At 40.0% G+C, this 27,165-nt stretch overlaps 1 protein-coding gene across 8 annotated transcripts in view; it reads left to right on the forward strand.

The window, feature by feature from the left end:
* Positions 1 to 27,165, forward strand: part of LOC147578739 (DIS3-like exonuclease 2) — a 179,507-nt gene that overhangs the window by 115,025 nt on the left and 37,317 nt on the right. For 2 of the 8 annotated variants that reach the window (XR_015255628.1, XM_086719930.1), the window contains exons 6-7: positions 10,711 to 10,945; positions 23,104 to 23,162. Coding sequence is in view for 5 of the 8 variants with exons in the window: in XM_086719930.1 (XP_086576056.1) it covers positions 10,711 to 10,945; positions 23,104 to 23,162 (294 nt within the window). In the remaining 3 variants the exon portion in view is untranslated. Of the gene's footprint in view, positions 1 to 10,710; positions 10,946 to 11,666; positions 11,857 to 13,162; positions 13,249 to 23,103; positions 23,164 to 27,165 lie in introns of those variants that run through there. The other 6 variants (XR_015255630.1, XR_015255629.1, XM_086719933.1 and 3 more) reach the window with 6 other exon arrangements.

Consider the following 27,165-nt stretch of genomic DNA (forward strand, 5'->3'; position numbering starts at 1 on the left):
ATGTTTCTTGGCATTTTTATTTAGGATTCCGCTGGAATTGTTTCGTTACAGGAATTCTTTCTATTGTTCCCCAGTTTTGAGATACATTATATTAATTATAAAAGGAAGGGAAAGAAACATCGAATCAATATCAAACGTTTATGAAGTGACTAGTTTCTTGGTTCTGGTGACTTTGAGTTGCACTTTCCAGTTGATGTACTTTATAGCTCGGTGCAGATGTTTTCCACCCCCTTTCTGAGGGATGGATTAGTACTTTCACAACTCTGCAGCAATCAGGAAATGCCCAGATCTGGGCCTTTTCTCTTTTTTTATCAGGCATTCACAATTTTTCTTGCCAAAACTATTGTTTTCAAATTGGGGAATGGTGAACTTTATGTTTACATTTGAGTTTACATTGAAACTGGAGTTGTGATATTGATTGGGTGATTGATTGATTGATCGATTGATTGAAAGAGTGTGTGTGTGAGCTGGGGAGGGGCAGAGGGAGAGGGAGAGAGAATCTTAAGCAGACTCCACGCCCAGTGCAGAGCCCGATGCAGGGCTCCATCCCACAACCATGAAGTTATGGCCTGAGCTGAAATCAGAGTCAGATGCTTGCTTAACCCACGGAGCCACCCGGGGGCCCCCAAACAGGAGCTGTCATTTAGATATGAAGGCTCAGAATTATTTAAAAAATTTTAAATATTTATTTATTTTTGAGAGAGAGAGAGAGGGAGAGCACAAGTTGGGGAGAGGCCGAGGTGGGGGGGTGGCGCAGAGGATCCGAAGCCGGCTCTGCGCTAACAGCAGAGAGCCCGATGTGGGGCTCAAACTTGAACTGTGAGATCATGAGCTGAACTGAAGTCGGATGCTTAGCCAACTGAGCCATTCCAGGCGCCACTAGAATTATTTTAGAAAAGTGCATTTATTTAAATGTCTTCCAATTTTATTCATTTGCATTTGGGTCTGTATTTGTATTTTCTTTTTAAGGTGATTAAGTTTCAATTGTGGTAAAGTAACGTGACTTTTTCCTGGCTTCCAGACAGTGTGTTAATAGAGGGCAGTGCAGTCTTGTGCAGTGTCGTTTAGATAGGCATCTGAATTTCGCTGGTTCTTGTTGCTTGGTAGTTATTTTATTCACTTCTTGTCATTTTTTTTTTTTTTTAGAACGCTTCTTTTATAATTGATTTAAGCCTTTCTCATTCTCTTCAAAAGAAAGGAAACCAATATTTATTGAGCATGTTTTAAACGCCAAGCGTTTTGGTAGCCTCTGGGGAATATAAGAAATGAATGTGGCGTGGTTTGCTGTCTGGTGGAAAAGCTAAATATGCAAACGAATAAATGGAATATAGCCTGATCAAGAAATCTTACAAATGAAAGAATAGTTAAGGAATAACAGCGAAGCAAAGCAAAAAAATAGAAAATTTCTTAAGAGAGGGAGGTTACCCACAGAAGCATTCACAGAAGAGCTGGATCTTGAATTTTGGGTATTTTCTGGCAGGCAAAAGATGCAGAGGCATTTCCTGCAGTGGATGTTAGTGGTAGGAGCTACGTGTGCAAAGCTCACTCTGAATCTGTTGGCGGGAAATCTCCCATGGGAGTGAGTGTCCAAGACTAAGGATACTGGACACAGAGCCCTAGATCTGTGTGCATGTCACAGCTTTGCCATTTAGAGCTGTGGGACTGTGACATGTCTGACCCTGTTTTTGCCCTCTGAGATAGACATAGTTACTGTCCTGTGTGTATCACCCAGGGTCATTGTGGGGATCAAATCAGTTAATATGTGAAATGCACGGGGAAGATTGTGCATTAAGAAAATGACAAATGATAATAAAAGCCTTAGTGTTTAGCATATTCATAAGTATTTAAATTCTCTCTGCTTCACTAACTCCTGTTCCTTGTTGAACCCCCTTTATTTGAGTCTTTTCTCAGGGCTCTATTCTCCACTTCTCTTGTCAGTTGACACTTGGTTGGTCCTGGGGCAGCTTTGGTTAATTGTCAGTCTCCTGTGTTTAATTTCTTCCAGTACGCTCTTCCCATCCCCACACCTACATTTCCAGCTGCCATCTGGATGTCCTCACCACCTTGGACATTTTGGGTGTAAAGGCTAAATTTGTTTTTCCCTTAAACAAATATTAAGCTTCAGACACCTGTCCCAAGAGCTTTTCATAAATTATCTCAGTTCCATAATAACCTTCTAATACTGGATACTCTTGTCCTCATTTTAAAGATAAAAAAAAAAAAAAGACAACAAACAACCATCCTGAGATTCAAAGAGATTAAATAGTCTCTTAAACACTGAGAACAAACTGAGGGTTGATGGGGGCTGGGGGAGAGGGGAAAGTGGGTGATGGGCATTGAGGAGGGCACCTGTTGGGATGAGCACTGGGTGTTGTCTGGAAGCCAATTTGATGATACATTATATTTAATATTAAAAAAAGAGATTAAATAACTTTCCCAAAGTGGTATAGCTAGTAAGTGGCAGAGTGTGATGTGAACCCAGTAGTGTTGACTAGAGTTCCTGCTTTTAACCACTTTTCCTGGCTTCCCCACTTCAAAAACTTTATGGTAAAGACCTGACTCATTCGATTGGCATTTAGGGCTTTTCATGTATGCTTTTTCATCCTTCTTTCTCACTCTTACGTACATTGTCACCATTACTTGCCTTTACTAACGGAAAATTGCACCTTCTTATCTCCTTGCTTTTGCATAAATGTCCTTTCCCAGTGTAGTCTTGTCTTCTTCCATGGGTTCACCTGTCAAATCTGGAGGGAGGCAGGACAACATATTGTAATAAGCCTGCACAGGAGTCGAATGGGTCTGTTTTCTACTTTGCTGCACAGTTCTGATGTGTTCTACAAAAGGCTGGACAGTTTCCATTCAGACCAGCAGTATAGTGCTGTACATTCTTGCTAATAACATTTGATATTGTCAGGATTTTCAGTTTTTGCCTACCCGTGGCTTTGTTGTGACATCTCATTGTGGTTGTTGTTTTTTTTTTAATTTTTTAAAATGTTAATTTATTTTTGAGGGAAACAGAGATAGAGCATGAGCAGGGGAGGGGCAGAGAGAGGGGAGACACAGAATCTGAAGCAGGCTCCAGGCTCTGAGTTGTCAGCACAGAGCCAGACACAGGGCTTGAACACAAGAACCGTGAGATCATGACCTGAGTTAGACACTTAACAGACTGAGCCACCCAGGCACCCCTCTGATGACTAATGAGGCTGAGCACCTTTCCATCTTTACTGGCTGGTTAGCATTTCTGTCTTGTAAAGTGCCTTTAAGCCTTTTCCCCATTTCTCTGTTGGATTTTCTGTCTTTCATTGATCTGTAGGAGCTTTTTATGTTCTGGATATGAGCGTATCTATGGCTTATCTTTAACAAATATTTTTAGTGTTATCTTAGAATAGAAGGAAAAATTTTATTTTACTGGAGTTTAATTTATCATTATTTTTTAAGGCAGTGCTTTTGTGTCTGTCTAGTATGTATTTCCCTATATATTTTCTCAGGTAGTGTTTCCTAAAATTCTGCGTCTTTTATAGTAGCTTCTTCCTTAGTCATTTTCTACTTACATAATTGCATAGGGTCTCTGATTTGGCAGACATTCTTGTGTTCGAAGTAGGGGGATTCTACAAAGTGTTTTGTACATTTCTACATTCCTTTGCTAAACAGGGCTTATGTTCCTCTTAAAGTACAGAAGTCATGATGCACCCATCCTCTTTTCTAAAAGGTGTGTCTCCTTCTCTCTTGTGTCTCTGAACTCAAGATTCTGGGCTTAGGCCTCTACCTTTCCTTTCAATAGTAAGCTTCTCATAGGCTTCCCTTAATTTCATTCTAAGAGTTATCAGGCCTCCTCCCTGGTACTGCTGAAGAGGCCAGATTACTGCTGTCCATCCCCCAGAGCATAAGGATTATAGCCTGATGGAGAAAGGGGATCGTCTGGTCCTCTCATCGCACTGTCACACCATTCTGTCACCCAATTTTACATCCCAAAAGGAGATGATAGGTAGATGACAGACTTATCCTTGGTCAAGCTGACTGCAGGGTATCTCTGACAAATATTTCTGTGTGCATGTGTGTGCGCATTTGTATTTGGGAAGGAGGGTTTCAGAAATTCAAAATTAAAAAGTATTGTAGAGTGCTGTTGTTTCTTGAGCATTTTTAGTAGCTTCAAGTGACACTTTTATTTCAGAGCCATATGCCCCAGTTGATATCTGCCTGTATCTTCCTTGTTTATTTTTTTAGCAGGGTTTATGTGATGCTCATCCTACCCTGTTCATGGAACAAGACAGAGAGAGAAAAAGTTCTGTGTGACCCAGTGATTTGCTTCCCTCACTGATCCATTTCTGTCCTGTCCTCCAGAGACTAGACTAAACCTCCAAGGGAGCATAACCCCAGTTGCAGCATGCACTGGGAGTAAGACGTACAGTCAGCTGCCTCACCCTCGGGTCTGTGGAGGAACCCAGAGGAGTTTTTAAAGTCCTCAGTTCACCAGGTCAGTGATATATCCATTTTCTTCAGGGCCCCCCTCTTTCACTCTGAGCCCAGAGCTCCAAAATATTCATCAGCCTGGACTGGTGGCCTTCAGCACCAGACCCTTGACTCTCCCTACCTGTGCTTTCTTACAGAGTTTTTTCTGTCTACTTAGATGTGTATTTTTCTGTGGAGGAAGGGTTTACAGCTTTCATCGGATTCTCAGAGGGATCTGCTAAAGGTCAAAGCTGAAAACCACTGAGTTGGACTTTTCAACATTTTCAAGGTCAATCCCACAGAAGAAGTGCTCTTACTTTACAGATCTAAGGAAAATTGGGCTACTGGTTTCTGACCCACATACTCTTGTGTCTGGAAACCATTGTGAAAGTTCTTTTGCATCCTGATCATATTTTATACTCATTTTTTCAACCCATTTACCCATCTGTTTGGTGATAAAATATGGAGCACCTAGAATGATTCTGCAAGTTGCTATAGAATATACAAAGATATGTAAGATACAACTGGTAAGCATGTGAGGTAATGGATCATGCTAATCATATATGTACGTAGCACTAACATAGTGAAGAAATGGCAAAGTGCCATAGAGGTACATATAAATTGGTTTGAGTCTTCAACAGGGAGAGATTACTCTTGCCTGGGGCAGGTAGTGGGGAGGAACTGGGGAGACTGTGCAGTGGACTCTGGCTTATAGAAAACCAAGCCAATTGGACAAAGCCTTGGGAGACAGATTTTAGATATGTGGAGATGTTAGATGCAGTGTGCCACCTCCTGTTCTTTGTCCACTCAAATGAAGTTGGGCATACCCTGTGTCAGGCCTAGCCATGCTCACTTCACGGAGTTTTACAGTTTATCAGAGAAGGTAGACTCCGAACAAGTTCTATCCTAATCAGCTGCTGTATTCATTCAATGAACATATATCTGAGTGGCTACGAATTGCTCTTCTCAACTCTTGCAATATAGCAGTGAATAAAATAGCCTCTGTGCTCATGAAACCTACATTTTAGTTGGGAGACAGGAAGTACCTAAGCATGTAATATATTGCCAAGTAGGGATAAGTACAGTGATGAAAAATAAAGCAGGGCAAGAGGATAGAGTAATGACAGCCAGGTGGGGCTGTTTCAGTTAACGTGACCGGGGAAGGCCTCTCTAAGAGAAGGACATTTGAGGAGAGACGTGAACAAAACGAAGAGATTGAGACCTAAGAATAGCTGGGCACAGAGTTTTGTAGGTTGAGGGAATAGCAATGCAAAAGCCTCGGGGTGGATGGTTTTAGTGTTCTGGGAATAGCAAGAAGATCTCTAGGATTGGAGTGTAATTTGCAAGGAAGAAGTTATAGAAAATGAGACTGGAACAGTAACAGGGGCCTGGTTTGACAAGGCCTTGTGGCATGATAATGGAATGGTGTTGGAAGCCATTGGGAGAATGACATGATCTGATTTATGTTTTAAAATTTTTTAAATGTTTGTTTATTTTTTGGGAGAGAGAGAGAGAGAGCAAGTGAGGGAGAGGCAGAGAGAGAGAGGGAGACACAGAATCCACAGCAGGTTCCAGGCTCCCAAGCTGTCAGCACAGAGCCCGATGTGGGGCTTGAACCCATGAGCTGTGAGATCATGACCTGAGCTGAAGTCAGATGCTCAGCCAACGAAGCCACCCAGGAGCCCCCTGATTTATGTTTTAAAAGCATCACTGTAACTGCTTTGGTCCAAAATGGAAATCAGGAGACTGGTTATCACAGTAGTTCAGCAAGGAGATAAAGGTTGCTTGTGCAGTAGCAGTGTAAATGTCAAGAAGAGATATTTGAAAGGAAGGACCAGCAGGCTCTTCTGATGGATTGGATGTGGGGCATGAGAAGAAGGTGACATGTTCTGGTGCCATCTGCTGAGAGAGCAAATGCTGGGAGAGGAGTGGGTTCTAGTGGGGACTAGTTGGCTTTCTCATTTCAGGTGCCAACAAATATCCAAAGGAAGGTGTCAGGTAGGCAGTTGGATAGGAGTCTGGCATTCAGGGGAAAGGTCGAGGCTAGGCATTTAATTTCGGGAGTTAATAGCATATAGAGAAGTTTAAAGCCATGAGACTGGATGAAATCACCTGGGGAGTGAGTGTAAATGGATCCTGTCCCTAGTGTTGTTTAACGTGCTCCTCTGATCCCTGTTTCAGGTCAGATTTGGGGGAAATTCAAGGTCAGTTTGGGGGAAAAATACTTTATGGATAATGGTATGTATTTACAATTATAATCCATCAGGAAGCACTATGGTTCTTTCTCTTTTTAAGATATTTATATTGATTAGTCAGTACAGGTATTGCTACTCTGATTCATTTATTATAAAACTCCATCCCCATCAGGTTATGACTTAATTGGTTTCAGCAACCATTGATAATCATTTCCTAAATCCATTATTTCAATAGGGATGGCAAAATGTGATATTGAACGTCTTTCCTTCCTTCTTAACTAGCTGAAACTCTTCAGTCAAGAAGAACTTTACTTCATCAATTATTTGGTTAACCTGAGGTAGGTTGTACAGGAAAGGGGATAAATGCTTAAGGTTGACCAGTGAGAGCTTTTTCATGGTGATTCCTGAGTTTTTTAGATAAGATCCTAGTAGCCTTTGATAGCTTCCTTATTTTCCTGGTATGACAAGATGTTCCAGGTTCATCTTATCTATTTTCTGCTCCAGACTTGAATTAGCCATTTCTCTAAGGGTCCTTCAACCCTCACTCTTAACCAGTGTGTGATATGGAGTAGTTTTAGAGTGTCTTTTTTATCCTGTGGTCTTATGATGATCTTTAAAAAAAAAAATTTTTTTTTTAATGTTTATTCATTTTTGAGAGATGGAGAAAGACAGAGCATGAGTGGGGGAGGGGCAGAGAGAGAGGGAGACACAGAATCCGAAGCAGGCTCCAGGCTTTGAGCTGTCAGCACAGAGCCCAAGCCGGGGCTCAAACCCATGGACTGGGGGGTCATGACCTGAGCTGAAGTTGACGTTTAACTGCCTGAGCCACCCAGGCGCCCCAATCTTTTACATTTTTAAAGAATGTATTTCTGTTCTTTCATGTGCTGGTATAACAAAATAGAATACAAATACTTCTAAATACAGGGTATTAATTTATATTTTTACTACATATTTTCGAATGACTTGATTCATGAAGTCCTGCCTCTGTACAACATTTTTGATACAGTAATTCAAAAGTAAATTTAGTGCCTAAAATACTAATTCTTAAATGTAGCTAATCTAAACCATGGAGATTGTTATAAAGTCAGAACCAGGCTCTGGTTTTAAAATGTGCTATACAATCAGGCTTGGCATACTGTGGTTATTGCTTTCCCCTGATCTCCTCTTCGCATTGACTTTTATTTGAACCTTTTACTTTTGAGCCAAAGCATAATCCTTTCTTTTTCTTATGGATCATTAGTTTTATTTATTTTTTAATATGAAATTTATTGTCAGATTGGTTTCCATACAACACCCAGTACTCATCCCAACAGGTGCCCTCCTCAATACCCATCTCCCACCCCCCATCAACCCTTAGTTTGTTCTCAGTTTTTAAGAGTCGACCCTATGACCCAGCAATAGCACTGCTAGGAAACCCAAGGGATACAGGAGTGCTGATGCATAGGGGCACCTGTACTCCAATGTTTATAGCAGCACTCTCAACAATAGCCAAATTATGGAAAGAGCCTAAATGTCCATCAACTGACGAATGGATAAAGAAATTGTGGTTCATATACACAATGGAATACTACGTGGCAATGAGAAAGAATGAAATATGGCCTTTTGTAGCAATGTGGATGGAACTGGAGAGTGTAATGCTAAGTGAAATAAGCCATACAGAGAAAGACACATATCATATGTTTTCACTCTTATGTGGATCCTGAGAAACTTAACAGAAGACCATGGGGGAGGGGAAGGAGAAAAAAAAAAAGGGAGGGAGCCAAACCATAAAAGCATAATTCTTAATAGCAGAATCATGGCAATTACAGAATTGTTATGTTTTGCGCGCGCGTGCGCGCGCGCACACACACACACACACACACACACACATGCATATGGAAAAAGACTACTTTTCGTTGTAGGATAGTTAAGCATTCAAATTTGATAATGTCAGAATTCTGATTCCCCTTGTAAGATTTTCTTCATGGCCTGTGGGAACCAAATCCTTTGTGAAACCATTAGTGGCAGAAATAAATACATAATGGAAACCAAAAGCACAGACTCTTAGCTTAACATCTTTCCAGAAGACTGTATGCTACCAGCGAGTCTAACTAGCACACCAGTCATTCTCTCTCTCTGAGAGAAATTATGTGTGGGAATGGTGCAGAAAAAACAATAGATCAGTGATACTGTTGTAGCCACCATGCTTTAGACACAGAGTGTGCGCACATACCTCCTGCCTGTGCTTTGGGCTGTTCTGACAATGCTCAAGGGTGTAAATTCTTTGAGGATGGTCAGGGGCAGATATTCCCGTTACTGAATTTGCCAGACACAGATGTCAAGTTCTTTTTCTTCTCTAACTTGTCAGCAAATTCTGTTTTTTGAATGATCTACGTTGGGTCAGGTGTGAAAACCGGACTTATGTGATAAGCGGAGTTGGGTTTATGATTGTATATTAATTTAAAGACCCAACTATGGCTTTACTCTTATGTTCTCATGCAGTAAGAGGCCTAAGGGGATCTTTTTAGAGATTTCTGGCCTAACCAGCTGATTTTTTTTCTTTTACTATCAAAGAAAAGGAACCTTCAAACTTCTCATAATGAAATAATGAACAAATGGATGAATGAAAGAATGAACAAATGATTGAATGAATCTGACAACAGTCAAAACATGGCAAGAGTTGAAAGAAAATTTCATTAAATATATTCAGAAATTGGGAATCAAGAAAATGCTATTAAAGGGCACAATTTTACTCTGGAAAATTATTGCTTACATGTTTTTCTGTTACCGCATTTTCTTGAAGTCACTTTTTTAAAAACTTGCGAATATATTCTTAGAATCTTTATTCTGATTGTGAATACCTTTGTAGTATTTTACTTTGATTTTCTGGCTGAATATAATATTCATTGTCTGGGGATGGTTATGTTGTTAATTGGAATCTGTGACATGAAAATGTTTTGGGAAAGATTTAATAGCTTTCTCTGCCTTGTGTGAAACAAAGACCCCTTATTAATATGATCTTTGTGTGGTCTAATTCAGATGTTAATCTGGCTTGTTGAAGGCAGGCATCTAACTTGAAACTTTAAACTTAGAAAAATATTAGACCTCTCAAATATAAACACATTGAGAAACTGCTACAGAAATCCATAGAAATCAAATGCCATAGAAATCAAAGTATTGACATATGACTGTTATGTGACAAATTCATTAAGTGGATTAGTATCTGGACTCTTCTTCTGTTTGCTTTACTCCTTTTCTTTTTTTTGAAAATATTGTCATATAATGCTTCCTTAGTTCTATAAATATCCATCAGTTGTGTGCTTTGTATACTGATTTCAAGCCTCAAAATGGAGAATTAAGAGTTTACATTTTTGGGGCGCCTGGGTGGCGCAGTCGGTTAAGCGTCCGACTTCAGCCAGGTCACGATCTCGCGGTCCGTGAGTTCGAGCCCCGCGTCGGGCTCTGGGCTGATGGCTCAGAGCCTGGAGCCTGTTTCCGATTCTGTGTCTCCTTCTCTCTCTGCCCCTCCCCTGTTCATGCTCTGTCTCTCTCTGTCCCAAAAATAAATAAACGTTGAAAAAAAAAAAAAAAGAGTTTACATTTTTTATGAGAACATTTATAAACTCTTATTTACAGTTAATTTTGTTTTTTTCCATTTCACCTTATATTCTTGTGGCTTCATTTGGGAGCGCAGTAACATACTATGTTGAGTTCTTTTATCACCTCTGAAGATACTCATTGATCCCTTGTGATGAACCCTTGTGAAGCAGCATAGTCCTTGTGGTATTCAGGGCCTCTGATGAGGGGATGAAAATGTACATCAGAAAAATGAGTAGATATGACATTAATCTTGGGCACCTTGAGGAGCTGAGTGCCACCCTGGCATTGCTGAATTGATCATTTCCATAAGGTGGTCCGTGTACCTGGAAAATAAATATTTTTTTTCAGGCTACATGGCGAGTGTCCATTGCTTTGAGCTTCTGAATGTGCAGTTTTTTTCCTTCAGAAAGGAAAATGAAAAAAGCTAAATCTGTTATTTCCTCTTCTTCCCTCCAGTGATTTAGCAGAACTTTTCTATTTTCTTCAGGTAATTAAACCAGAGAGCAATGACAAAGAAACAGAAGGTACCGATGAATTAGATCTCCCTGAAGAGCTCTGTGGAAGCCATCTCCCGCAGCAGTCCGTGAAAGGCTATAATGACAGTCCTGATGTCATTATAGAGGCTCAGTTTGATGACAGCGACTCAGAAGATGGACATGGCAACACACAGAATGTTCTGGTTGATGGTGTTCAGAAACTCTCAGTTTGTGTTCATGACAAAGGTGAGTACTGGATTGCTGCCTGACATTTTATTTTACACTAACCTGACTGTTTTCAGTTTTGGGAGTCTCTCTGTGCTACAGACCTAATCACATGGTACATTTGGGACCTTCCCAATTTCTAACCAGCTTCTGGCTGCTGGTTCCTGTGGTTAGTGGTTGCTGTTGTCCTTTCCTAATGGGTCTTGGGTTGTATTGATAGCCAACCTTGACATTTCCTGCGATGTGCCCAGTCCACCCCTGTGGCTCATATGAACAGAATTAAACTGATCTTTCAAATCCAAAAAAGCACTTCATTTTGCCCTTCATTTTGCTTTAACTCAGTATCTTTTTGTCATTGGTGGTGGGACCGGATCACCTTAAATTTGATAAGTAGATTATCTTTTCAAAGTGTTTTGATTCTAAACCTTGAAAAAACCCAGTCTTATTGTCTCTAATCAAAATCTAAGCCATGTGTCCTCCGGATGCAGAAGAAAGCAGTTGCAAACACATTGGGGGAGAGCCATGACCAAGGGCCTAGCTGACTCTAGGAGACTAAAGGGAAAGTAGCCCCCCCAAATTGGAATATTTTACTGGATAGATGTCTAAGACATTAAATACAGGGAGTATATTTTCCAGCCAAATTGAGTTCTATCTGTACTATGAAATGGAAACGATTGACCTGGCTAGGCCAACTAGATTATGAGGTTGGTTTTGTTTTGTTTTGTTTTGTTTTTTTCATCAGGAAGAGGTTTCTGGCACAGTCCCCTTGAAAGGCTAGAAGAAATGCCAGAAGATTACTAAAAGAGGATGTTTTATGGACACCTTGTGATAGGGACTGGTGAGCATATCTCACTGACATCCTGAAGTAAGCTGGAGGTGATTTCAGGAAGTGACCGCATAAGGATCACCCTGTCTCTTCACTGCTGATGAGGTAGTGACATGGGGTGGTGAGCATTTTCTGAAAACATGCCTAGCTTTTTGGTGCCAGGTGCTGTTCATTCAGAAGGACTTTCCAACTGTGAAATTCCTTTTGGATGAAGAGACTACTGCAGTGGCCCACCAGGTACACTGACCTGAGGCACCCAGGTTCCTTTTGTTTGGTGGCTTGCTTAGTTAACTAGTGATTTACTGTTCAAGACCCAGCCAATTTCGGTTGGATGTTGTTCCTCGCGATTTCATTCTTCTGGTGTTTTTTCTTTCTTCCTTTAAAACTGGTTGGATACCGTGACCCTCTTCTGAGAGTGCATTTATACAGTAACGACGTCAGTACTGTGAGTCATGTCCTCTCTATGAGAAGAGAGGGAAATAACCAGGACTCCAGATAGCTAAATTCTCCGTCAACAAGATCGCCAAGGGAGAGAGATACTTGCAGGACAAGGCCAGGCAAAGGAGCACTTGAAAACTTATTTAGTATTTGGTCCAAACCTAGCTCTGGTGATTGGACTTGGCAGACCTCAGGAGCCTCTTTTCCCCTGGGCTCCAAGTTGAAGGGAGAAGATGCCTTGATTTCTTATTAGTGGTTTGTACCAATACAAAGGCAAGGAAGTGTTGGTGGATGGGAGTGATGACAGAGTTGATGTCAGGGTGGATGCTAATAACCTACTTTGCCCTTTGTTTGGGAAATTCTAATGCCAGACTTGTTCTTGATTTGTCCTCTGTTGTAATTCCTCTCCTTCTCTCTTATAGGTAAATATCACTGAACCCTTTACATGTCTACTGTATGCATGTTTTTTCCTTACTCTTTTTATGGTTTTCGTACCTTACTGTTGTTTATATTGCTTCCTTACTAGGCCTGACTGAGGGAATGGCCTTAATCCTTCCCGCAGTATGTGGTACAAATTTTTCTTTCCTGCTAGCCTCTAAATAGAGAGTTTGTGAAACCACATGGCTGTTTCTCATTTCTTGCCCTCTTGATATTTAGGAAAATGGCAATTTGCTCTTTTAAAAATCACGGTGTTTTTTAGGATATTTCAACCAGCTTCTCTTCTCTGGATAACATAAAATCTGGTTACAGTTAGGATGTTAGTACTTTTTGCACCATTTAAGGTTTTGAAATTTGTTATTGAAACAAACCATAACCTTAAGAACATCATAAACTTTTCCTAAGACTTCTAGAAAGGTTCTTTGCTTTGTGCGTAATTGCAAATGGTTATTAATCTTAGCTCACACTTGTGTTCCAAAGAGCGTTTTTTATTTGTTTATTTTGTTTTAATCTCACGTTTCTTTTATCTAAAACAGACGTTACCTGTTGCATGTGTCCACAATGTATAACCCTGTGTGCCCAGGAAACATTCCTGTCTTTGCTGTAACTACCAGTTTCTCTGGTAAGTGCGCAGAGAGCCCAAGGGTCTGCCACAAAAGTCTATTGTTGCGTGAAGAAAAAAGTTTCTCTGGGCACCTCAGACCTGACCAGTAGTTTCTTCTAGGAAGACAGCATGGATAGGCATCACCCTCAGCCCCTGAGACAGAGTGGGCCAATGAGCTGGGCCCCTTTCGTAGGTCCAGCCCCACAGGCTCCCAAGGCTCAGCTTTTGGCACTTTCCAGACAGCAGCTTTGTTGTCGGCACAGAAATCTGCCATCTGGGTAGAGACTGGGGACAACCCAAATAAATTTTCCTTGTTATCAGATATTTGGGTAATGGTTGCCTGGTTAGCAAACTCCAAAGGATAAAAATCATGATGGCCAAGTGATACCATAGCTCTGCATCTTTCATCCTCAGGAATTTGAAGAGCAGTTTTGGCCTTTGAATCTTCGTGCTCACAACCTCATCAGGTTTGATGTACATTTCCTGTCCTCTGTCCTTGCTGGGTCTGCCCGAGATCTTGTTCGGTTTTCTGGTCTGGAGACAAGCCTCTACCAGTACCCTGATGACTGAACATGGGCTTGAATGTAGAGCCAGTGACCCTTTCACTTGTCTTCTATCTCCTGGCCACCTCCAGCTCTTTTCTGGAGGAAGAATCTGCATGGAATCCTTGATCCCTTTTGAGAGTTGAATCTTACTACTCCTTCCGGGGCCTGCCCCAGTTGGCTTCGGGAGCAGGATGAGACCTTTTTTCTCACTTAAGGTTCGTCTCCTTCCAATGACACGCCCGTTCAGTGCCTCTGTTTAAGTCCCATTCCCTTGGATGAAAAGTGACTGTATTTCCCGTTGGGTAAGAAAAGAGGACCCGTATGATTATTCTCTTGTGGTACTTCTGGGTTGTTTAAATACCAAGAACCCATTCTTCGAATCCATTCTTTGTTAGAGCTAAATTTCTTCTGTTTCCAGGTTCTGAGATCACATTTTCCCTAAATGGTAATTAGTGCAACTAGAAGGCAGTCAGGTTTAGTTCAGAAATTATATCAAAAATTAAATATACTTTCCCGTCAACCACAATTTGGGACAATGTTTTGAAATCTCATTTTAAAAAAGGTAAAGCCATATCCAGACCTGTGTTAGAAGGGTACAGTGGAATTTTGGCTTCTCTGTCTTTTAGACTCAGTGGGCAATGCAGTCCTATCAGGTGCGATTCAGGTAGAGGCATTTGGTCAGGACCTAGAATGTCTAAGGCCCAAATCCTGTGCTAGACTAGCCATTCCTCCCTGTGAAGTCCCCAAAAGAAATATATGCACAAAGGATATCTATTCTGCAAGGCAGAGAAGCAGTTCTTTATTAATTGAGGCTTTGACCTAAGCCAGAATGGTTCCGGCAGTCTACACCTCCACCAGCAGTGCCTGAGACTTCTTACATCATCTCATTCCTGCCAACAGCCAGAATTATCCAGCTTTCTAGTTTTTGTAATCTAGATTACGTTCTGCAGATTGCCCTTCTATATCATTTGCCTATTGTTCTATCAGGGTTACTGTTCTCTTGTTGATTTGTAGGAATTTCTGACCTATTCTCTATAATAATCACATTTCCATTTTTGGCATTACAAATATCTCCTGCCATTCTGTCATTTAGTCATTTCTCCACTAACCTTGTGATGTCTTTTATTGAACAAAACCCTTAATTTTAATGTGATAGAATTAATTGTGTACTTTATGGGTTTTTAAGTTTTTCCCTATTCTTAGTTCAAACAGATGTTCTCCAGTATAATCTTTTTTTAACTCCATAGTTTTGCCATTTGTTTAACTTTATAATGTGGATTCTTTATTTATGGAGATTATTACCTGGTTTCTTTCTAAATCTATTTCAGATATTGAACCATCTTAGGAATTCAAAGATGTCCTTGAATTCTTGGATAAATTCTATTCAGTCCCAATGTATTATTACTTTTTAAATACACTGTGGGATTTACTTAGGTAATATTTAGGGCAGAATTTTTCTGTCATGTTAAATAGACCTATCATTTTGTTGTCATTATCTGATTTTTAGAATCAAGAGTATATTAGCTTCATGAAATGTTCTGGTCAGTTTTTGGTTTTCTTATTTTTCCAAAACAGGTTGTGTAGGATAGGAATTCCTTAAAATTTGGTAGAACTTATTGTAAAATTGTTTGCACCTGCTGTTTTTTTAGAAGGCAAGATCTTTGCTCTTTTCATCACTTTTATACTGACTGATCTGTTCAACTTCTTTCTTTTTGTGCCAAGTTTGGCATAATTTAATGGGAATTTATCTTTTTGAATTTATTAGCCTAGAGATAATCCTGATACTTTTTAATAGTTCTTCATTATTTAAGAAAACTTCTTGTGTCTGTGCTTTTGCCTCCCATTTCATTCTGTATTTTGATTATTTGAATCTTTCTTTTTTTCTTGGTCACCTTTTTTTTTTAAGTTTATTTATTTTGAGAGAGAGCGAGTGCAAGTGGGGGAGGGAGAGAAATGAGAAGCAGGCTTCACGCACTGTCAGTGTGGAGCCTGATGTGGGGCTCAGTCTCACAAACTGAGATCATGGCCTGAGCTGAAATCAAGAGTCTTGCTGCTTAACCAACTGAGTCACTCAGGTTGCCCCTTTCTTGGTAACCCTTGCTTGCCAAAGATCTCTCTTACTCATCTTTTCAAGGAACATGCTTTTTGGTTGTGTTATTTTTCTCTGTTTATTGTTGATGATGCTGTTCTGTATATCATTGATACTTGCCCTTATCTTTGTTAGTTATTAAAGTTTATTGAGAGAGAGAGAGAGCAAGAGAGAGAGAGAGAGAGAATGTGAGTGAGTGGGGGAGGGGCAGAGAAAGAGAGAGGGAGAAGGAGAATCCCAAGCAGGCTCCATGCTGTGAGCACAGAGCCCAACGCGAGGTTCGATCTCATGAACTGTGAAATCATGACCTGAGCCAAAACCAAGAGTTAGACACTAAACCAACTTAGCCAGCCAGGGGCCCCTTATCTTTGTTATTTAATTCTCTATTTTAGGGGTTTGCTTTTTTGCCCTTCTCCTAACTTCTTGAGTTGAATACTTAGCTTATTACTTTTAACCTCTCCTGTTTCCTTTGAACTGTTTTCAGAGCTATAAATTTCCCCCCAAATACTTCTTTAGCTGTATTCCAAGGATTTTGATACATAGTATCTTTATTATTAGTTAGTTCTAAGTATTTAATTTCCTTATAATTTCTTCCTTAACTAAATTGTGGCTTGGTATATTTTGAAGTTGTATTGTTAGGGGTGCATATGTGTATACTAGGCTATAGCTTGATATATTTTTGTATATATGCATACCCATGTTGTATTTACACATAATAATCACAATCACTGATACTTATTGAGTATTTACTGGGTGCTAGGCCCTGTCTAAGTACAGTTGATCCTTGAACAACAAATGGGGGCTGGGGCACTGAACTCCCCTGTAGTCAAAAATCCACGTTCAACTTTTGACCCCCCCAAAACTCAACTACGAATAGCCTACTATTGACTGGAAGCCTTACCAATAACATAAGCAGTTGATTAATGCATATTTTGTATATTTATTACATACTCTTTTCTTAAATAAAGTAGGCTAGAGAAAAGAAAATGTTATTGAGAAAATCAAAAGGAAGAAGACATACATTACTATATGTATATATACTATATTATATACTATGTGTATATAATTACATTATTATTTACATTACTATATGTATTTATTCAAAAAAATCCACATGGAAGTGGACCCGGGCAGTTCAAATGTTCAAGGGTCAACTATATTTATAATTAATCCTCATTATGTTCAGTTATTTTTTCTTACAACATTCCTAGTATCTGTTTCAGGAATATTAACAGTATTTATCTCAGAGATACTTGTAGCTTTTTATTTCCAAAGCACAGGAATGATACACAGTTGGTAAGTATACTTTAGAAGAGTCCCCCAGTAGCTTTCTAAAAAATATCAATGCCTGGATACCACCCTAGGCATTCTGATTCTAGTTGATCTGGTATGTTTAAAAAGCTCTCCAGAGAGTCAAGGACTCTACCATGTAGCCACAATTGAATGGTTCTAGACTTGTCCTCTTAACCATTATGCTATCTATCCCTCTTCATAGCTACCAATACTCATAGCACAGGTTAAATATTTCATGGTGGCTCAGCCCTCGGTAGAATAATTTGATTGAGTCAAGGATCATCAATAGGTACTAAAACTATTACTCTATAAGCCTTTTTCTTGTGTAACTTACCTTCAGGTATTTTATATTCTGTGTCTCTTTGACATGGCATGGAGCAGGAGTGCTATTAGTGGTAACCTGGGACAGTGGAAATGGCAGTAGACTTGGGAGTAAGATGAGCAAGTTTGCAGTGTCCACTCTGCTTCTGAAATAAGGGAGTTGGGCAAAATTATGCCAGAAGTTCCATCTAGCTAAAAAGTTCTGTGATGAAATATGTATTCTGTAATATTAAGGGTTTAGTCAGAGACGTTGTGACAAGTCATGGAAAGAAATGGTTTTGGAGTTTCTTCCATTGGTGCCTGCCCAGTCTCAAAACCGTCCCAGGCTGTGCCACTTACCTTTGCCATTGGTTTAGTCATCCAATGACTAGGATGTTGCTGGTGCTCTGCTGAGCCCAAGCCTGACGAAGGTGAAAGGATGGTGAATGCGTGCTTCCACCCATCTCAAGTGTTTTCACCAAGAGCCTGCCAAGTGCCAGGCACCTTCTGTAGCCCTGTCCTCAGTACTTGGGGAGCTCTTCAGGAAGTACCTCCCTGCTGACGCCTACTGCTCCTCTTCACCCCCTCACCCTTGTTTTCCCGACAGCTGACCCCAGAGCTGCTTTGTCTGCCTGTGGGAAGGTTAATGCCGGTTACAGTAATTTAAATGAATTGCTTGCTGTTTATGTCTTTTTGTCTCACTGCACAGCAAGCCGTACTATTGTCTGTGTATCAGATAATTTCTATTTTGAGTTTTCATTAACTTATTTATACCTATCTCATCTCTGCCGTATTGTTCACCGAGCACAGCACCTCTAGGGTCTCTGGGCTGACTGCTGCCCTGTTCTCGTCTTGTACCGTCCTCCAGAGCATATGAGCTGCAGAAAGAAAGTGCTGAATCAGCTCCCCACATTCTGCAAGTCTCCCCACATTCTGCAAGTGATGTGAGAGTCAGAAACACTACAGAGTGTAAAAGATATGACTGCAGCTTATTTAGAAGAGTTTGTGGTTCATCTTACTGTGGACATGAAATTAGGTGCTTTTCAGCTTCTATTTTGTGATGTGTAATATTTTTATTTATTTAAAGTTTATTTATTTATTTTGAGAGAGAGAGCCCAAGTAGGGGAGGGTCAGAGAGAGAGAGTGGGAGAGGGAATCCCACTAACAGCACAGAGCCTGATTCAGGGCTCGATCTCATAAACCATGCGATTATGACCTGAGCTGAAATCAAGAGTTGGACACTTAATCGACTGAGCCACCTAGGTGCCCCAGTGTACTTATTTCTAGTTGTGTTTCTCTGCACATTTAAGGAAAATTTCAGGTTTCATAGTGATTTGTTGGGTGTTAATGAAGCTAATGAGATTATAGTAGATATAATCACAGTGGAAATACTGAGAAAAAAGTGGAATTAACCTCTAAAATGTACTTGTTTATACTTTAAATCTAAGATCTTAGAAAATTCTAGAAAACACATTAAAAAAACACATAAGCACACATTCTGTTAGTCATTAGAGCAAGGGTTAGCCAACGTATTCTGTAGAGGGCCATACAGTAAATATTTTCAGTGTTGTGGCCACACACACAGGCACAACATGAACAGACATGGCTGGATCTGGCTTGCTGGCCAGCTTCGTCGCTGATCTCTGCTTTACATCAGGAGAGAACGAGAATGAAAAGAACAAATGATGTCTTAGTATCATTTCGAGAAGAGTTTTGATCTTATGGACCTTCTGAGACAGTCTCAAACCATACTTGGAGAACCCCTGGTTTAAACTGTTGGAATTGATAGTTGCCGAACAGGGCTTTAATGTGTTTTAATTATTTTTTATTGTTAGGAAATTCAACAGTTCCTTGTTTTAAGTGGTTATTGGATTGGTTTATTTTCTTGTTTTTTTCCTGTGGGGTACTAATTATAATAATTCAGGCTAAAATCTATTGCCTCAATCCTTTTCTCAGTTGTGGGGTATTTTGGGGGGACAATTTGTGCCCTCTTCTGCTGTTTTGACTGTAGCCTAGTCTATGTGCATCTTAATTTATCACATCTATTCATATTGTGAATTAAAAAAATCTTAGATCCTCTTCATATGCTTAATAGTTTATATATGGCATTATCTCACACATTTCTTACTAGAAAAAACTTGAATATTTTGTCTTTTGGGGTATTAATTTGAAAGGATATTTTTTCTAACATTTTCCTCCAGATAATTATTGGTATATTAAAGACATATTCGGGATGTTATAATGTGGGGTTTTTTTTTTTTAACTGGAAACCTTAATGAGTGCTCTTATTATTTCTGATAATTTTTTAGTTGGTTGTTTTGATTTTGTAGGTATGAAATAGTTTCTATCTGCAAATAATGATTTGCACCTTCCTTTCTAATTTTGGCCTTCTTATTTATTACCTCATTTCACTGGCCATTGCTTTAAGAGCCGTATTACATAATAGTGGTGATTGCCTTCTTCTGGACTTTAATGGAAATGCTTTCAATATTACACCCTCCAGCACAGGGCTGGTTGTTGGCTTGAGACCAAGTTAACCGAGTGTCCTCTTTCTTTTTTACTAAAAGTTCCTATTGGGAATGGATATTGACTTTTTCTTTTTCAAGTGCGTTTTGAGTTTCTTTCACGATACTGTTTTTCCCTTTGGCTTATTTACATAACATAAAACATTGAATAATTCTTGCATCCCTCATGTGACCATGCTCCTCATTTGGTCATGGTATGTAACATGTTTTAACATGTGGCTCAGTTTTCTTTGGAAAGAATTTGTGATTTTGGGATTTTTTTGTGCACAATGTGAGATTGGTCTGTGGTTTCTTTTTATTGTACTGTTTTTGTTGTTTTGGTATTAGGCTCGGAAGAATTGGGGAGCCTTTTTCTTAGTGCTTTGGAGCAGTTAAAACAACATTGAGAATGGTCAGATTTTCTCGATGATTGAAGCATTTAAAGAACTCGTACTTGAAATGTGGGCTAGGGTTTCTTTAGTTGGCAACTTTTCCACCTCTGATGACTATTGGTTTCTGTAGGGATTTTTTCCTCTTCTTGCATAAATTTTGATAATTTGTATTTTCCAGGAAAATTGCATATTTTAACCACATATTCTCATATAGTGGGATTGAGTTGTACAAAGTCTTTTCAGTTGTTCAATTTTGTCTGCACCTATTATCATAGCCTCTTTCAATTTTCCCTTCATTTTGAAATTTAGCTACTGACCTGTTTAATTTTTTATAGAAATTTATATTTACTGTTTTTATTTATTGCAAGTAACCAATTTCTATTTTTTTATTACTAAGGATATTCTTTTAGACATGTTAAAATCTGAGGTGATCATGTGTAGTTGGAAGTGCAAGTTGAAGTTCATGACAGCAGTTTGAACTGGAAATGTAAATTTAAAGAGTCACTGGCATCTAGTTAGTTTCTTGAAGAGCCGCTCTGTTCTCCTTCTGTCAGAGGGACCTGCCCCTTCTCTTCTAACCCTGGGCTCTCCTTCTTGAAAGCAATAAATATTGCTTGTCAAACTATCCCCCGTCCTCAAGTCTCTGTCATAACCAGAAACTCTTGTAGGTGAAGAAAACGTGTGTGTGTGTGTATGGTAAAATATATATAGAATACAACTTGTCATTTTAACCAGTTTTAAATACACAATTCAGTTGCATTAATTACATTCGTGATTTTGTGCAACCATTACTACTATTTATTCCAAAAATTTTTCATCACCCTAGCCAGAACTCTAGAACTGTTGAGCCCTAATTCTTCGTTTCACCTACCCCAGCCCCTGATAATCACTGATCTTATTCCTCTCTATAAATTTGTCTATTCTTGATATTTCACAGACGTGGAATCATACACTGTTTCTCCTTTGTGTCTGTCCTATTTCCTTTAGCTAATGTTTTCATAGTTCATTCATGTTGTGGCATGCATCAGCATGTCAGTCCTTTTTATGCCTGAATATTTCATTATATTGTGTGTCCCACATTCTGTTTATCCATGAATACTTGAATTGCTTCCACCTTTTGGCTGTTGAATAGTGGATAATGCTGAAACGATCGTTGGTACACAAGTATCTGTGTGCCTGTTTTTAATTCATTTGGTCTTATACCTGGGAGTAGAATTGCTTTCATGTGGTGATTCTCTATTTAGCAGTTTGAGGAATGTGGTTTTTTTTTAATTTATTTATTTTGAGAGAGAGGGAGAGAGGGAGAGAGAGAGAGAGAATCCTGAGCAGCCTCTGCACCGTCAGCATAGAGCCCAGTGCGGGGCTCGAACTCATGAATTGTGACATCATGACCTGAGCTGAAGTCAGATGCTTAAACAACTGAGCCACCCAGGCGTCCCATTGTAGGATTTTTTAAAGGATCTTTTTTTGGAAATTAAATACATAGTTACTAGAAGGGTTAATAAAAATAGAAAATCATGACGAATTATAAGAAATCTTGAAGTAATAATAACTACATCTGTTCTTTATTGAAACATAATTGGGGCTTGCCCAATTCTTTCACTGGCTTGTCCATTTTACTTCCTCTTCCCATTTTTTATCTTGCAATCACTCCTACCTAGGTGCCTAGTTTCTTTTAGACATCTCAGCAGGCATAGGGGGCTTGGGTGTTAGAACATTACAAGTAATTTACTTTACAGACTCTACCCTGCCCCAGTCTATCCCTTATAGCACCTCTAATAGACATGCCTGTTGTCTTTCTTGCCCTTTTAATACAAAATTATTACAATAGAAATTTACATAAAAAGAAATAACCTATGATAAACCTTGTTCGTGCTTTTATCTGAAAATAGGAATTTTCCACAACTCTAGCATGTCCGCCACAACGTGTACCTGCCCTTCTAGAGATTGAGTGAAGACTTGAAGGTCTCTGGAGCTACCTTCCTCGTGGCTCTTCTAGCCCCCTTTTCGGTGTGGTGCTGCTGATTCTGTTGCTTGCTTGTCCACTTCTAGCTTTATATTTGGCTTCCTGGATTACTTGGTAATCCACTTTTCTTGGGTTTACTGGTAATGAAAAGGGAAGATCAGCAACTTTTTGCAGTGGTATCATTTTCTCCTTACTTCCTGTCCCTTGCTCACTAGATTTCAGTTACCCTGAGGGTCCTTCTTCCCAGTCCATCCACTCATCCCCTTCTCTGGTACTTTCCAGGTCAGGCCGGTCTATGCTAGTGACAAGGGTTATTTATATCTGATTATAGTCACATTACCATAGAAATCGTAGAATTCTCGACCTGCGTGCCTCCTACCTACAAGATTGTGTGCTCTTCTTGACATGTGATACAGTCTACCCCTAAGGGCTTTCAGTGGAGCACTTCACATTGTTTGTAAATATTTCATAGCACTAAGTGAAAACAATAAATTTGCTTTCAGTAAGACTCCAAGGTCAGCCTCGCTTGTGGTACAAATGATACCAGCCCACTATGGTAGCATTGACTTTCCTCACCGATCAGAAGCTATAGTTAACAGTTACATGTTTTTGATAGAACAACAACAGAATAGCAAATTAATTTTCAGTTCAGTTAAGTTACTAAAAATACTTCCAAGTGTGAGATCCTGGGCAAAAATTAATGTTTAAAAATGTGCAATAAAAAAATCTGCTGTGATTAAAAGGTTAGAAACAACTGATTTAGTTCATTCCTTTTGTTTTACAGACAAGGAAACTGAGGCTCAGAGAAGTTACTTGGCTTGTCCAGTGTCCCACAGGAAGTTAGTGAGTTCATAAAAGAAAAATACCTTGTACTTACCATAACAAACTTCTGCATATGGATCATATTATTTAAGGAGCAAAGCATACCAGATCAATTTAATTTCTTTCTATAAGAATATGTTCGGCATTGTTCGTTGCCCACCTAATGTCTATTTCCCTTTTTCCCTTTCCCACGTGTTCAGCTTTTCATCTGTTCCTTCCCCAGATTCCTTGTACTGTGGGTGAAGGTGACTCCAGCTGCCGAGCTGAGTCTTGGTTGCCTTAATACCAGTTGCTTGGTACGCTTGCTTACCTTATGCCAATTGAACTTTCTGCAGAATTGGAAGTATTCTAATCTGTACTGTCCAGTACGGCAGCCACTAGCTGCCTGTGATGGTTGTCCACTTGACATGTTAGTGTGACTGAGAAACTGAATTTTTAATTGTATTTCATTTTCATTAATTTTATTTTAAATCGCTACATGTGGTTTGTGGTTACTGTATTAGACATTATATCTTCATACCATTTCCTCTTCCCAAGACACATGACCTCAGCGGTCTAATCGGGGTGACTCCTGCTTGGAGTTCTGGGATGTAAGAAGTTTCCTGATGGACATCAACAGGAAACATTTATCCCTAATCGCTCCTGGCAGCGATTCTATGACTTGCTAATCAGTGTTGTGAATAGAAGAATGGAGAACTAGAAAAAAATCTGGGCCCCACCACCATTTGTGGGCCCTACATCAGCTGACCCTGGACCCTGACTTTCCTCTGGACTTGCAGGTGCGTGAGCCACTGAGTCACCTTTGATACAGATAAGCTGGTTTATGTTGAATGTTCCATCATCTCAACCAAGAATATCCAAGCAAACACAGAGGACATTATATGCCAGGAATTATGCTCCCTGCTGGGAAAAAAAGATGATCAAAGAATAAAATCTAGATGCTGGTCCTTGAGGTGAAATTAGTCTATAAGAGGAGTTATAGATAACAGATATGTGTTCTGGGTCTTACCTGCCTTAGTTCCCTTTGATGGGAATTGCCTTTACTAAAGTGGTAAATACAATCTGTCCCCTGTCCTCAGTGAACTGAGTGAACTCCTGACCCAAGGATCTTCAACACGTTGACTGGCCAGTAACCAGTTAGATTTTTTTCTCCACAGCTTGAGGACTCTGCAGCAAAAATGTGACATGGAATGAGGGCTGGAGACAATCATTAGGGAACAGAAACTGCTAGTAACCACAGACCATGCACATAGAGAAGAGGAACAGATTTGCAGAGAGAGGGAAGAACCATTCAGAGAAGAAAGTGTAGAAGGTGAAAGGAGGAGGGAGGGGGGGAGAAAGCAATTTATTCTCTGGGCCTTGAAGGGTGAGTAAGGTTTGCCAGGTGAAGAAGGGTAAAAAATATTGTTGGTATGAACAGAGTCACAGAAGCGGAGGGAGGCTAGAGTAGTATCTATAGTGAGAATAGTGCAGGGTGCCTGGTGGGCAGTCTGGAGAGGAGGCTGGAAAAAATAGACTGTGGTTGCCCAGTTATCTGTGGCTGCTAAGAGACTGAGGTACTGGGGAGTCATCCAAGTTTGTTAAGGAAAGGAGACTGTGGAAGAGGGGAGAAATTGGAGCAAGGCATGGGACCAGTTACGACTTGAGGTCATACTTGAAGACCTGACTGAGCAATGGCAGCTGTGATGTAGAAGAAGGGCTAGGTGACTGAGATATTTCAGAGCTAAAATTGGCAGAGTTAGATGGCAGATCAGGTATGGGACGTGAGGCAGAGGAGCTTTCAAGGAATGAGATCAACCTGATACCTGGTTTAGTAACTGCATGAGTATGTACAGTCTTTTAAATGAGACAGATAAGACCAGTGGTGAGACGCACTACGAATTCAGTTTCTGATCACATGTTGAATTTGAGTTATATGAAGGTCATTCAGGTCATGACATCCAGTAGGCATTTGGAAATAGAGGTGTAGACCCAGAGGAGGGATGGTGAGAGTTATAGGTCTGAACAGTATCATCAGTTGGGGCTATGGAAAATTGACAAGATTATCAAGTAGATGGCCCACAGTTGGAATGACTAGAAGTAGCCCTTGGCCTATAGAACCAAGCACAAGTTAGGAGATACAAAAAACTCAGGGACATGGTTGAAGGTTGGGAAGTAACTGGTATTTGAGAGCTTTGTACAAGACCTAACAGAAGAGCACATGGAACTGGGATGCCTGGTGGCTATGTCAGATAAGTGTCTAACTTCAGCTCAGGTCTTAATCTCGCAGTTCGTGAGTTCAAGCCCCGCGTCAGGCTCTGTGCTGTCAGGAGCCTGCGTTGAGTTCTGTCTCTCTGTCTCTGCCCCTCTTCTGCTCATGCTCTGTCTCTCTCTCTCAAAAATAAAAAAACATTAAAAAAAAAAAAGAAGAAGAAGAGGAAAAGAAAAGCATATGGAAGTAAGAGGGAAGTGATGAGTATTTTTGAAATGAAGGGATGCCTCTCTTTCCTTAGTGGGTATCAAATGATTAAGATGATTTGTATTTAAAAAGATGAATTCTCACAATTATTGAAAATCAACCTTTATTCACAGAGGACCTCTTTCTTTTGCATGAGAATGAATTGAAAGAGAAAAGTTGAATTTGATATTTATTGAACTGGGAAACAGAATCAGTTACAGATGGTGACTGATGATGTCTTCATTTCTGCTTCCCGCTTCCTGGGATTCTAGACACTATTGTCTGTGAGTTTTGTGGTCTTTAGACTCTAAGAAGGGAAGGCCCACTCAAGTAGATCTTCCCAAGTCATCCCTTTGGCCAGCATATGCCAAGTTTATTCAGTTGTGTGATGAAGTTTTTTTGTAACGTAGCATTTAACCTGCTTCCTTAAGGTTCCCGATCCTTTTTGTTTGGGTAGAGACCCTTTTGTTGCCACCACACAGAATTATATGCCTGCAGGTCCATCTTACTGGGACTGACTTCCCTTTTGGATCGTTCTAAATAATGCTCTTTCTCCACTGAGAACTAGGTTTTTTAAGTCATGCAGCAACCGTGTCGAGGGAAATCTTTGCCTAATAGAGTAGTGGTAGCTCTAATCTGTTGAGATTCACAAAAAGCTGTCGCAGAAGATTCCAACTAAGCCTATTGAAAAAAAAAACCACAACTGGGACATGTGGCTCTGGATGGGGAGAGAGAACTGACAGTTGTCCTACTCTGGGTATAGAATGTCCACCATTAAAGACAGATCTTATTTAACATTTTATAGGAGAAGATTATCCCTGGTTTTCAGATATTGCTTTAAAAAAAAGTGAACGAGTCACCCCATCCCTAGAAGTGGAACCATCCTCCCACCCCTGTATACCCTTTCACTAGCCCCCAGAGTAAAAGTTCAGCTACACAGTAAAGTCTCTCACCTCTGCTCCCAGTTAGCTGACCCCCGTTGGGCCCGTCCCCTCAGCTCTGACTCATTTGCTTGAGCCAGAAGCAGCAATAAAGTATGAACTTGAGAGGCTTGGCCTTGGCTCTGACTTTCTATTTGACCCTCCTATTTCAAAGGCCCCTTGATGCCAGCTTCTGCAGTTTAGACTGTTAGCACTCTTGACTCTGCAGTCCAGCCAGGTCTCATTGCACCTGCCATTCCAGGTACAAATACTCCTTGGGCTCTCTGTGGTCCATTGGGGTCGGGACCCAAACCTATCTGGTTAGGCCTGTTGGCATCTCTACCAGGGAAGGGGGAGTTCAACAAACTGTGGCAACACTCTTACTAGGAGAAAAAGTACTGAGCAAGAGGTTTTGCTGGTCATTCTTGCCTCTTAGTGTTTCATTTTCCTTTTATGTTAAATAAATAAATAAATAAATAAATAAATAAATAAAGACCTTCATAATAAATACCCGCCTTGACTTCATAGGTTCTTGCAGAAATCAAATGAGGCAATGGAAGGCAAAGTATCTTAAAAAGGAGAAAGCATAGCATTTCTTTATAGGCATTTCCAAACCCATTTTTTTTTGAAACCTGTTGTCTCTTGAAACAATAATTGTCCAATCAGT

The sequence above is a fragment of the Puma concolor genome, chromosome C1, assembly GCF_028749965.1.
Source record: "Puma concolor isolate L17-30 chromosome C1, mPumCon1.1.hap2, whole genome shotgun sequence".
Taxonomy (NCBI): domain Eukaryota; kingdom Metazoa; phylum Chordata; class Mammalia; order Carnivora; family Felidae; genus Puma; species Puma concolor.